The sequence below is a fragment of the Schistocerca gregaria genome, chromosome 3 (assembly GCF_023897955.1).
Source record: "Schistocerca gregaria isolate iqSchGreg1 chromosome 3, iqSchGreg1.2, whole genome shotgun sequence".
Taxonomy (NCBI): Eukaryota; Metazoa; Arthropoda; class Insecta; order Orthoptera; family Acrididae; genus Schistocerca; species Schistocerca gregaria.
In genome coordinates, this window is record NC_064922.1 from 816,684,863 (window position 1) to 816,698,575 (window position 13,713).

A 13,713-nucleotide genomic window follows, 5' to 3' on the forward strand; every position below is an offset into this window, starting at 1 on the left:
TTGAGCCGTCAGGTACTCTGAAATCTGTAAGTAAAGCAATCTATAAGTAAAGCAATCTACAGGGTGTCCAGGAAAGGACTCCCTGATTTCAAAATTAAATATCTCGAAAACAAAGATCGATAGAGGAATGCAGTAAATGGTATGTTTATTGTGAAAGCTGTAAGAAGTTTATACAGCAGTTTGAAATAATAGTTACAAAAGCTGCTAACAGATGGCGTTGTAATCGCCATACATAATGCCTCGTATGAATAGTGATCCGAAGCCCAGAGCGATCAGTTCCACTACTGAAACGTGAAAGCAGGTTAGCGTACCGAAGGAAGAGATTAAAACCATGTACTCCATTGAACAACACGTTTTTCTGGTGCTAGAGTACCACAGGTTAGAAGAGAGTCCTACGGCAACAAGGCAAAGTTTTCAAGCACGATTTAATGTTCCAAAAGGACCCGATGCGAAAACCATTCGTACGCTCTTCGCAAAATTTCAACGAACAGGCAGCGTAACTGATGATCTAGTGGGGCATGTTGGCCGCAAGCAAACCGCAGTTACGCCTGAAAATATCGGCACAGTTTCTGGAATTATTCAGCGAAATCCAATGTCAGCCGTCCGTAGAATTGCACCTGAGACTGGTTTGAAGTGTTCCAGCACGCAGAAAATACTGAGAAAGAGCCTATACATGTTTCTATTCAAAATTCAAACGCACCAGGCAATACCCGTACGAGCTGTGCAACAAAGGGTTGCCTTTGCTAATCAGATGCTCACAGTGATTGATAGTGAAGGATTTGATGTTGGCTGCATCTGATTTACAGATGAAGCACACTTCCACCTGAATGGATACGTGAATAAGCAGAACTGGCGATTTTGGGGTTTCGAAAAGCCATATTGGTGTGAAGCGAAACCTCTGTATTCTCCTAAAGTTACTGTGTGGGCTGCAGTATGCAGCAGAGGCATTATTGGCCCTTTTTTCATTCGAGAAACTGTCACTGGTGCACGTTATGTTGCAATTTTGGAACAATTTGTCGCCACACAGCAAGCGTTAGAGGATCGACCAGGTACTGAATGGTTTATGCAAGATGGAGCCCTACCATATCGGACCGAACAAGTGTTTCGCTTTCTTGAGGAACGCTTCGGGAACCGAGTCATTGCTTTGGAATATTCCAAATTTACTGGTGCAGGCATGGATTGGCCTCCATAATCGCCGGATTTGATTCCAAGTGACTTTCTTTTGTGGGGCACAGTGAAAAACATGGTCTACCCGAAGCATCCCGCCACGCTGGACGAGCTTGAATCGGCGATCTCTGTGGCATGTGAATCCATTTCGGTTGAGACACTACGAAATGTGATGGCAAATTTCATTCTTCGTTTGCGCCACCTCTGTAGTGCCAATGGTGAACATTTTGAAAACATTGTGATGTAATTGTTTGCAAAGATTGGTTTCATACGATTATTTCACTTATGTATGCTGATATGAGCTGTACAGCGTACAGCGCCATCTGTTAGCAGCTTTTGTAACTATTATTTCAAACTGCTGTATAAACTTCTTACAGCTTTCACAATAAACATACCGTTTACTGCATTCCTCTATCGATCTTTGTTTTCGAGATATTTAATTTTGAAATCAGGGAGCCCTTTTCTGGACACCCTGTATAAGTAAAACAAAAATCCGCTTTTTTGTTTTACAGAATAGTTTCTGTAAGATCGTTTGAGAAGTATTGCAGGGTGTACGCCTCCCTGACCAGCCGAAAGGTGGAAAACAGCTGTCGGCCTCCCTGCGCATCGGCCACTGTATCCTGCGTGGACTCTGCGGGCGGTGTCTCTCGGGAGGTGGCTGGTGTCTGTCGTTCTATGCTGTTACGAGGAGAGTGTGTGAGGCGGCCTGTGTTTGGCCGGCAGGCGTGGCGCTGGCGGCGGGCCTGCTGTTCGGGCTGGTGACGATGCTGGTGCAGTACGTTGGCCTGTTCATGACGGGCCTGCACACGGGCCTCTTCTGCGCCGTGGCGGGGCTCGCCGTCGCCGACCAGCTGCTGGGCTGGGCGCCGCCCTCCGCCTGGGCCGCCGCCGCCTCCCTGCTCATCGCCGGGCTCGTCTTCGCCGTGCTCAACCTCTACTGCCAGAAAGGTGCGTCCAGGCCTCGCCTCACCACGGTATTGCCCGCGGCCCGCGTGCTCCTATACATAACCCTGAAAAAGAGGTCAAATGTTTTGCGAAATGGTAGATATGATGTACATATATGCGACGTACATGGACAGACGAACAAATTATTACAGTTTCAAAAAAACTGGACGAATTATTCCAGTCAAAGAGCTTCATAAATTGAGCAAGTGTATAATGCTTTGTTCCACCTCTGGCCCTTGTGCAAGCAGTTATTTGCGTTGGCATTGATTGACAGAGTTGTTGAATGTTCTGCTGAGGGATATCGTGTCAAATCCTATCCAATTGGCGAACCAGATCGTCAAAATTCCGCGCTGGTTGGAGGACTCTGCCCATAATGCTTCAAACGTTCTCAGTTTGAGAGAGATCAGGTGACCTTGCTGGTTGGGATGCATGAAGACAAGCAGTAGAAATTCTAGCCGTGTGTGGGCGGGCGTTATCTTGCTGAAATGAAAGCCCAGGTTGGCTTGCCATGAAGATCAATGAAATGAAAGGGTAGAATATCTCTAATTTATCACTGTGATATATACAGGGTGGCTCATTGATAGAGACCGGGCCAAATATCTCACGAAATAAGCATCAAACGAAAAAACTACGAAGAACAAAACTCGTCTAGCTTGAAGGGGGAAACAAAATGGCGCTATGGTTGGCCCGCTAGATGGCGCTGCCATAGGTCAAACGGATATCAACTGCCTTTTCTTTTTTAATAGAACCCCCCATTTTTATTACATTTCGTGTACTACGTAAAGAAATATGAATATTTTAGTTGGACCACTTTTTTCGCTTTGTGATAAAGGGCGCTGTAATAGTCACAAACGTATAAGTACGGGGTATCACATAACATTCCGCCAGTACGGACGGTATTTGCTTCGTGATACATTACCCGTGTTAAAATGGACCGTTTACCAATTGCGGAAATGGTCGATATCGTGTTGATGTATCGCTATTGTGATCAAAAAGTCCAACGGGATTGTGATATGTATGCTGTTCGGTATCCTCGACATCATCCAAGTGTCCGAACCGTTCGCCGCATAGTTACGTTATTTAAGGAAACAGGAAGTGTTCAGCCACATGGCTATTGTGATCAAACTGCCCAACGGAATTGTGATATGTATGCTGTTCGGTATCCCGGACATCATCCAAATGTCCGGATCGTTCGCCGGATAGTTACGTTATTTAAGGAAACAGGAAGTGTTCTGCCACATGTGAAACGTCAACACGACCTACAACAAATGATGATGCCCAAGTAGGTGTTTTAGTTGCTGTCGCGGTAATCCGCACATCAGTAGCAGACAAATTGCACGAGAATCGGGAATATCACAAACGTCGGTGTTGAGAATGCTACATCAACATCGACTGCACCCGTACCATATTTCTATGCACCAGGAATTGCATGGTGAAGACTTTGAACGTCGTATACAGCTCTGCCACTGGACACAAAAGAAATTACGGGACGATGACAGATTTTTTGTACGCGTTCTATTTAGCGACGAAGCGTCATTCACCAACAGCGGTAACGTAAGCCGTCATAATATGCGCTATTCGGCAACGGAAAATTCACCATGGCTGCGACAAGTGGAACATCAGCGACCTTGGCGGGTTAATGTATGGTGCAGCATTATTGGTGGAAGGATAATTGGCCCCCATTTTATCGATGGTAATCTAAATGATGGAATGGTCGTTGAAGCCCGCATGTTCACCGGATCTGATGTCGCCGGATTTCTTTCTTTGGGGAAAGTTGAAGGATATTTGCTATCGTGATCCACCGACAACGCCTGACAACATGCGCAAGCGCATTGTCAATGCATGTGCGAACATTACGGAAAGCGAACTACTCGCTGTTGAGAGAAATGTCGTTACACGTATTGCCAAATGCATTGAGGTTGACGAACATCGTTTTGAGCATTTATTGCATTAATGTGACATTTACAGGTAATCACGCTGTAACAGCATGCGTTCTTAGAAATGATAAGTTCACAAAGGTACATGTATCACATTGGAACAACCGAAATAAAATGTTCAAACGTACCTAAGTTCTGTATTTTAATTTAAAAAATCTACCTGTTACCAAATGTTCGTCTAAAATTGTGAGGCATACGTTTGTGACTATTACAGCTCCATCTAACACAAAGCGAAAAAAGTGGTCCAACTAAAACATTCATATTTCTTTACGTACTACACGAATATGTAATAAAAATGGGGGTTCATATATATATATATATCTGTGTGTGTTTGTGTCTGAATTCCTAAGGGACCAAACTGCTGAGGTTATCGGTCCCTAGACTTACACACTACTTAACTTAAACTAACTTTTGCTAAGAACAACACACACACCCATGCCCGAGGAAGGACTCGAACCTCCGATGGGAGGGGTCACGCAATTCGTGACATTGCGCCCTAAACCGCGCTGCCACTCCGCGTGGCCCACTGTGATGTAAAGCGCTGTGGATGACAAGCAGAGGCGTCCTGCTTTCTGAAAGAAAAGCACCTTAGATCATTGGGGTTCATCCAAAACGGGACTCATCCAGGCCAAATATGTGTTCAGAGACAACCCGGGCAATGGCATACCAACCTGACTGCTGCCCGCCGTACTGCCCGACAACTTCCAACAACTCGGGATTTTGACGGGCCAATGTGCCAATTGGACAGAATTTGGCACGATACCCCTCAGTGCGTTCAACAACTCTGCCAGTCAAAGCCAAGCCGAATAACTGTTTGCGTAAGGGCCCAGAAGCGGTGCAACACGTTATTGACTTGTTCAATTTGTGAATCTCTTTCTCTTGAATAAATCACCCAATTTTTCTGAAATTGCAATCACTTGTTTGCTTGTAAATGTACATCGCATCTAGCAGGTCGGATAATTCCTTCGCTGTGCGTGTTCTTTTTGTCTTATAGTGTAATTTCATTAAAGAAAAAAATAAAATACATTACAGAAACATTTGGTGTAACTTATTTGCTGTACATGATTACGAGCATCATTCAAAGACGCGTCAAGCGTTCCTCTAAACTGTTTTGTTCCTTACTTTTAGATAAATAATTTCACAAAACATTTTATGGAGTTTTTTACTTTTTTATATTTTCAACTTTTATTCAAAAAGCGTGACCTTATAGACACTTCATTCGCCGTCATTGGGTCTCCTGCTCTCAAAATACCCTAAAGGAAGTCTCGATTCGAAAGAAGCCTTTTTGACAGGTAAATATCACACAATTGTGACTTATGCGCAAAATAGCTAGGCCTTGCAGAGATGAACATTTTGACACTTTATTTATATAGCTAGCATCAGCTTTTCGTAAAATACTTCAATTTTCCGGAAGTCACTACACTTTTCTTAATTACCCTGGTTACCTCTAAGTAATTAAATATTTATATCTAAAACTAGACCTCACAATGATCAATTTGATACCAAACTTGTCTATTTTCCACTCTTCCTCTGACTGTAAAAATTTAAGAAAAAACTTATTGTGTAATATATAGGGAGTCTTGTTTCCTATCTACTCAAACATTTGACCAAAAAATTTCTAATGTTAATCGTACACTTACAAAAAATCTCAATTCGATATCTTGAACCGTTTATGAAATACGACGATTTTTACGACCACGTGATTCCTGATGCGCAGGAACGGTACTAGTCGCCCTACATGGGGCCCGTCTGCCACACATACAATCCAAAATTTCGAGAACGAAGAGAGATATTGTTGCCCTCTCAACTTTAAATACAATTACAATATGTTGATGACATTCTGTACACAGAAAGGTATGATCTTAAATCAACTATACACACCACAATGGGTTTAATGGGCTTTCAAGACTCTTAAAAATTCAGTGCCATGATTTTTACAATGTAGTAACTGACAATAACAGAAAGAAATTCAGACCTTTATCTAGTGAAGATGTCAAGGTGTGACATGTCAAAGTGTTACATTTTCTCACCGAATAGCGTTCTTAATCAGGTAGTAAGTATTTCACAGCAGCCGTCCGCAGCTCGTCGTCTCGCGCTAACGTTTTCGCTTCCCGAGCATGGTCCCTGGGTTCGATTCCAGGGGGGGGGGGGGGGTCAGGGATTTTTCACCTGCCTCGAGATGACTGAGTGTTGTTGTGTCGTCTGCATCATCATCATTCATCCCCATTGCGGTCGGAGGAAGGCAACGGCAAACCACCTCCACAAGGACTTTGCATAGTAGGCCGGCGCGGGTCTCCGCATCGTCCCCTACGCTCTGTTACAGAGTACGGGACTTCATCGTCATCATCACAGCAGCCAGCAATATCGCTCCAGCGCTGTCGCTGTCGCGCGTGCTGCAGCGACAAGATTCAGACACGTTAGGATTCAATCGTCGGCAGTTGCAGCGGACGACAAGCAACGACACGGATGATGTCAACCTAGGCCACCTCCGTAGCTGTTACCTGCTCCGTAGCTGTTACCTGCTGTCGTTTTTCGTCGCCGGAAGCTGCCGCGCGCTTTCGGCTGGTCGCTTCTGTCCTCACGTTGGACGCCTGGCGACAAAGTTGCGGAACTCGTGTCGGAATACAAAATTTCAGTACCAAGTTTCAGGGCCATTCCGCGGCATTTTTCTCGTCTCCTGCAACTGTCGCGATACAAAAGTCACAAGCATTAGGTTCCCCGTCGAAACGGCGAACATGCGACAGTGTTGTGCGACTTATTGTAGTCAGTACGTTTTCTGCGTCAGTTTCTGCTTGCCTGTCATGGCGACAACACTGGAAATAATTGAAGTTTTTCAGTCTCTCCCATGTCTTTGGGAGGTGACATCCCAAGACTACAAAAACAGAAACAAAGGGAGGGATGCTGCAGAGCATTTAGCCCAAAAATACAAAATGTCACAACATGACATGGAAAAATACATAATTTTAGAATTCAGGAGAGAACACAGGAAGTTATACAAGCAAAAAAAAAAAAAAAAAAAAGAAAGAAAGACAACTGGTTCCTCTCCGAAAAAGTCAAATTCGTTTGCTTATCACACATTACAACTTTTAATACAATGCAGGGATTTCTGGAGAAGTCGGTTTATGGCGTATTCAAATTTACAGAGTGCTTCAACACTTTGACGTGAGAATACCTCCAATTGCATTCCTCGCTCTCAACACCCTGCAGTGCAAATAGCATTCTCCTTTATTCACCGCAGCATTGTATTGTGAAACTCTCATCCAAAATTCAGAGTCCACACGTAACCAAACTGCACACTCATTGTGGGGCAAATTTAAGCAATAAACATAAATATAGGTGACGAAGTTGCATTCTTTAAATAATCATTATTGATAGTAAAATATACTATCACTCAAAATAGCATTATTTCTTACCTTTACAAAGCCTTTCTGCAAAGTAATTATGCCTTCACATTTTTCTGGGATGATATTAGAGATCGCTTGTTTGGAAATTCTAAATGTGTACATAAGGTTGAAGAAAGATTCACCATTAGCAAGGAATTGTAGTGTGACGGCTAGCTTCATGGGGGCTGGAATGGTTTTCCCCCAAACATTTGCGGGAGAGTTTCTAAATCGCCAGGGCGCAGTCTTGAAAAAATTCTGAAACAATACCAACTTGCTGTGGTAATTTTTCGAGAAGATTTGTAGCAACAATAATATGTCCCGAAAACACACTTGTCCTCCAGCAACGTTTACATTTACTTTTCTTCCTTTTTAATAATATTAAATTAGTTATTCACTAATTAAACACACTGAGAGCAATTTCTTGGGACATCCTGTTCTGAGTTCTGTAATACAGCGACTCCAAAGGCGTGATCAAGCGACTCTGTATAGCGACTGTCGCCATACAGTGTATTGCGACTGTCCGTTGTCCATATTCAATGTCGCGCGACTTTTCGCTCGTTGTGGGCATGCCTTTAAAGTCTATAGTTTCTATGTTCCTATTGTGTATGTATCCAACTATGCACGTACACACGCGCTCACGCACGTACGCACACACACACACACACACACACACACACACACACACACACACACACACACACACAAACACAAACACACGCGCACGCACACACTATGTCTTGATGGCTATCTCATAAACACGTCTGTATTTTCGTCGGCGTTTGCGTTTTCGTCTTCAAATATCACTTGCATATGCACAGTGAAATCTTCTGCATCCTTGATACAGGGGAACTCTTAAAGCCAAAAGTAATATTTCCTCACAGCTTATATGCAGACAGTGTGCATGCCGACGTGAGTATCATCTCGGACTACTGCCTCTCTCACATTGGAGATGTTTTCAGGTGTCAAGGCTTTTTTTTCCTTTTTCGTGTCATTGACATGCATACTAAGAGGCGTGTTTTTTTTTAAGAAAGTACCGTTTTGAAATTAAAAAAAGACGTGCTAAGATATCTAAATAATTTTATTTTTACATGAAAGCATGCACCTTAATCTACGCACTGACGCCATTACAGTCTGATTCTTCCTTGTTTAGGTTATGTACTGAGTGTTTAAGATGCTTCCGGTAATCATGAGTCCCGCCGACTGTGAAGTACGAGCAGTTATAAGATTTCTTAGAGCTGAGTCCTAAAAGCGATCGATGTTCATCGTGAGATCGTGCAGTTTACTGAGAAAACATTATGAGTGATGGAATGGTAAAAATGGTTCAAATGGCTCTGAGCACTATTGGACTTAACTGCTGTGGCCATCAGTCCCCTAGAACTTAGAACTACTTAAACCTAACTAACCTAAGGACATCACACACATCCATACCCGAGGCAGGATTCGAACCCGCTACCGTAGCGGTCGCGCGGTTCCAGACTGTAGCGCCTAGAACCGCTCGATGGAATGGTAAGAAAGTGGATGAGAGCATTTAAAGATGGCCGCACAAATCTGCATAATGAACAACGGAGTGGCCGTCCTTCGGTCGTTAGTGAAAGTTTGGTGCAGGAAGTGGACAATAAGGTGAGAGAAAACAGACACTTTACGATTTCCTCCTTGCGGGATGACTTTCTTAATGTTTATCGTAGTGTTGTGTATGGCATTGTGACCGAGCACTTGAATTACCGAAAATTGTGCGCACGTTGGGTACCGCAAATGTTGACGGATGTGCACAAAACCAAACGTTTAAGCAGTGCATTGACTTTCCTTGAGCGGTACCACATCGACGGTTATGATTTCTTAAGCCAAACTGTTACGGGCGATGAAACATGGATGGCTTACGTCACGCCTGAATCAAAGCAACAGTCCACGGAAGTTGAGCAAGGGCATCGTTTTGCTGGAAGACAACGCCCGTCTACATGTGGCGAATCAGACCAAAGATCTCGTCACATCTTTTCGATGGGAAACTCTAGATCATCCTCCGTACAGCCCCGATCTTGCGCCCAGTGACTGCCATCTGTTCCTGCACTTGAAGAAACGCCTGGCCGGCCAGCGTCTTCAAGACGATGACGAAGTCAAAACAGTGGTGATGCAGTGGTTAACAAGTCAGGTGGCAGACTACTGTGAGGAGGGTATTCAAAAACTGGTACAATGTTATGACAAGTGCCTTAATATTGACGGAGGCTTTCATGTAAAAATAAAATTATTGAGATACATTAGCACGTCTTTTTTTAATTTCAAAACGGTACTTATTTAAAAGAAACACGCCTCGTGTTTTAATTTAAGACATTGCCCACGTCACTTGTGTTTATGCTCCAGTAATTCCACTTTAATTATCCCATACGTCGCAAAATTCACGTAAGGGATGCACTTTTTCAGTTTTACAAATGGGCTTCACACCTGTGAGAGTTATGCCCGTGCCTATGGTAGTGGGAAACTCTGTTTCAGAGACGCTAACACACTTACTTTGATGTGTGGAACATGACGTGCTGAAAGCGTAACAATTTTTATTGTGATGTAGCTTGATAATACTGAAACGGGGTCAAATTTGTTAATTACTAAATAATTGAATGAAGTGTTTATTTCAAATTAAAGATTAGACTTTGCAAAGTAAGCTTCAGAATAGTAGAGATCGTTTAATTTGAAGGGAATTAGTTCTTTCGAAGGGAGACAACTTACAAACAGCTCACAATAGGCGAAGGATGACAGTGTGTGCCCGCAGCCCACGACGTGCCTGTACTTAACTACCATACAAAATTAATAGCTACAGACGGCAAGAATCATGTGCACTAAAAGACAATACCCATTGTCTTCCAACGACAGAATATTCCTAACTATGTTCTTCTCATTTACAGTGATATAATTCAAAAATCAAAGTCCATTTATTCGAGGAAAGCAGAAGTTTTTTCATAGCAGTTCAGTATAAATCTGGTTATAAATATAGTAAGGACAGCTGTGAATTTCGTGCGTATTGGTATCCACACTAACAATGAGTATTAAAACGAACTGCGAAAGTTAGAACCTAAACCTGTAAATTTACGCCTGTCTCAACGAGAAAGATTCTCCAATTTACATCTTTTAATTGACTTTGATACATATCAAATAATGCACAGCGCGATATAATTGTTTAAATACTCCCCACCTTAACACTAACGTGTCCCTTTCTGCGACTCTTTACCCAGATATTACCTTAGCTTTTAATTTTTTTTTTTTTTTTTTTTTTTTTTTTTTTAATGTTCAAATGTGTGTGAAATCTTATGGGACTTAACTGCCAAGATCATCAATCCCTAGGATTACACACTACTTAACCTAAATTATCCTAAGGACTAACACACACACTCATACCCGAGGGAGGACTCGAACCTCTGTCGGGACCAGCCGCACAGTCCTCTACTGCAGCGCCTCAGACCGCTCGGCTAATCCCGCGCTGTAGCTTTTAATTCAAAACCACTGTGACACCAAGTGCTCCGTACTGCTAGTATTAGCGGCACAACACAACATTGCCCCAGCCTCAGAAAAGAAGCGCAAAAAAAGATGAAGAACAGTCCCCTCATAAAGATGAAACTTGTTTGTCAAAATCGCTCTTCCCCATACGTAGGTCTGCCAGATAAACGGGCGGACGTACCAACAGAGTTCGTCAAATTTAACCTCAATCCTGAAGCAGTTATGGTCCGCCACCTTTGTAACTCCGTGGTAGCCAACACGGGTAGCTCAGCGTGTTCGGTCAGGAGACTTGCCACCATCTGTAATTAAAAAAAAAAAAAAAAAAAAAAAAAAAAAAAAAAAAAAAAACTGAGTTAAGTTCCTATCGGTGGTATCTGAAGACAAACAGAGCGAGAAAAAGAAGACAAAAAATGGTCAGTCTGTGGCTACTATGCTGAGGACCCGGATTCAGTCCCTGATGCTGGCAGTATATATATATATATATATATATATATATATATATATATATATATATATATAACAGGGTGCTCTCAACCTCGTGGATCATCAGGGCCATAACGCGGAGCTTTACTTCACTTTGAAGCATCTGCGTATATCGTGTCGCGAAGCATTTCAACACTAGTGGCAATGCATGCAAAGCGTTCCTTGCATTGACTTTAGCACTGTGTACAAAGAATAAATTGAATATGAGATGCTGGGCCAGGAAATGGTTGAAACTGAGGGATGAGTATACTCACAAAAATCTGCTAAAGCAAATATTACATTCAGAACCTGATGATTACGTCAACTTTCTCTGAATGGACACTCAATCTTTTAATAACTTAGAATTACGTCTCACTCACGCCGAAAAGAAGACACAGTTATGCGAAAATCTGTTCTCTTCTGCTTGGTCCTCTAATGCAAGTTCGTTAAATACTATAACACGTGAAGATACGCGTCTTCTGCGGAAGAACTGGAGAGCTAAGACTTTTTTATGTTTATTTTCTTTAGCTCTCCTGCCTGTACGAGGACGTGCTGAGTAGTAACGCCTCAGAATTTTTCACGTGGTGATTCATAAAGCCTTATAAATAAAGGAAACTTTATTAACGTTCTACATCTTTGTTCTTCATTTCTACGTATTTATTTCCCAACATAGTCATCCCAGCGACGACCACATTTTTCGCAACGAAAGACCAGTTTGTTGGGACCATAAATGTAGAATATTTTCCTTTGCTAACGGAACAACTTCAGCTCTGCTTGCACCGCTTCATCGCTATCGAGTGAAGTCGTTCCGTCACAGCTTCACCTCTGCTTGCACCGCTTCATAACCATCAAGGTGAAATCCTCGAAGGCGTTCTTTAAATTTTGGAAACAGATAAAAATCTAATGGAGCCAATTCGGAACTGTATAGAGGATGACCGATGACCGTGAACCCAAGGCATCGGATTATTGCTGATGTCGCGGCGCTCGTGTGTGTCTGGCAATGTTATACTGAAGGAGAGGGTGGTCCGTGTGTGGATGACCACTTCGATTTCGAATCTCGATAACAGTATGCTGCTTCTCATGCACCAACACAGTTACTTTACACATCTCCATGTCAAACGCTACAATTCGGAGCCCTGTAGCGACAGAGGGCTGCAAATATGTAGATATGAAAAATGAAGATGTAGAATGTTAATAACGTTTGTTTTATTAAAAAAACACTTTAAGAGCTTTCACATTAATTTCGAAGACATTGCTTTTCAGCACGCCCTCGTATGTTGGGCGTGGAGTATAGATTTTCTTCTTAACGTCTCCCTTCGTAATATATGGCTGGGAAAGACGCAACTCTTCTACCATTTTGGTAGTTGGTAGTGCTGTTTTGTTTTCGTCCTTGATCGTAGTTTCCTTAATTGTGGAAACTGACAATACAGTGAGATAACTTGTAATACAGTAATACTCTTTCTCGCTAAACATGATCGGCGAAATTTCATCAGTAACGATGTCCACCATCTTGTGAAATCTCCCGTCAATCAAAATTCCTCTCAAACGCTTCACTGACTATGTTTGACAAACACGCCAAACAAAGTCGCTCGCTGCCGAATAATTCGACAAAATAGTGAATTTTTACAAATTGTTTGATCGTGAGTGGGGGGGGGGGGGGGGCGTAAGGCTTGTTTGGCATGTTTGAGACGAATTTTAAGTGACGGCAGATTTGACAAGACGACGGACGTTGTCTGTGTTGAAGTTTCGCCTCGCATGGTTAGCGAAAAGGATTTTTATTACAATTTAGGTCACTATATGTGACTTTCCACAGTTATGGAAACTGCGATCAAGGATAAAAACAAACTAACACTGGCACTCGCCAAAATAGTAGAGGTGTTGCGTTTTTCCGAGCCATACACTACGCAGGAAGACGTTAAGAAGGAAATGGATATTCTACAGACAATATACAAGCGGGAGTGCAATATAATAAAAAAATGAAGCTCTTCGATTCTTCCACGAACTATTATATGTTTCCGTGATGTATTATTTTCATGAACTGTCATGAGAGGACCTAATGGAAAAGATTAAATTTTCGCATACTTGTGTCTTCTATTCCGGCGTGAAGGCGAAGCAACTCGGCTATTGAAAGTATGACTGCCTGTTCGGAGAAAGTTGATGTAATCATCAGATTGTGAGTGTCATTTCCTGTAGCAAATTTTCGTGGATATGTTATCTCTCTATTTCAGCCATTCCATGGACCAGTGTCTCGTTTTCTTTTTCTTCCTTACACACAGTACTGAAGTCGATGCAAGAAACGCTTTATCTGCATTGTGTGAAAGCGGCCTGTATCAAGGATG

General features: G+C 42.5%; 1 protein-coding gene across 2 annotated transcripts in view; it reads left to right on the top strand.

The window, feature by feature from the left end:
* LOC126354413 (transmembrane protein 198) overlaps positions 1 to 13,713 on the top strand; it is a 331,011-nt gene that overhangs the window by 273,358 nt on the left and 43,940 nt on the right. For both annotated transcript variants that reach the window (XM_050004032.1, XM_050004033.1), the window contains exon 4: positions 1,891 to 2,115. In XM_050004032.1, the coding sequence (XP_049859989.1) occupies positions 1,891 to 2,115 (225 nt within the window). The remainder of the gene's footprint in view (positions 1 to 1,890; positions 2,116 to 13,713) is intronic.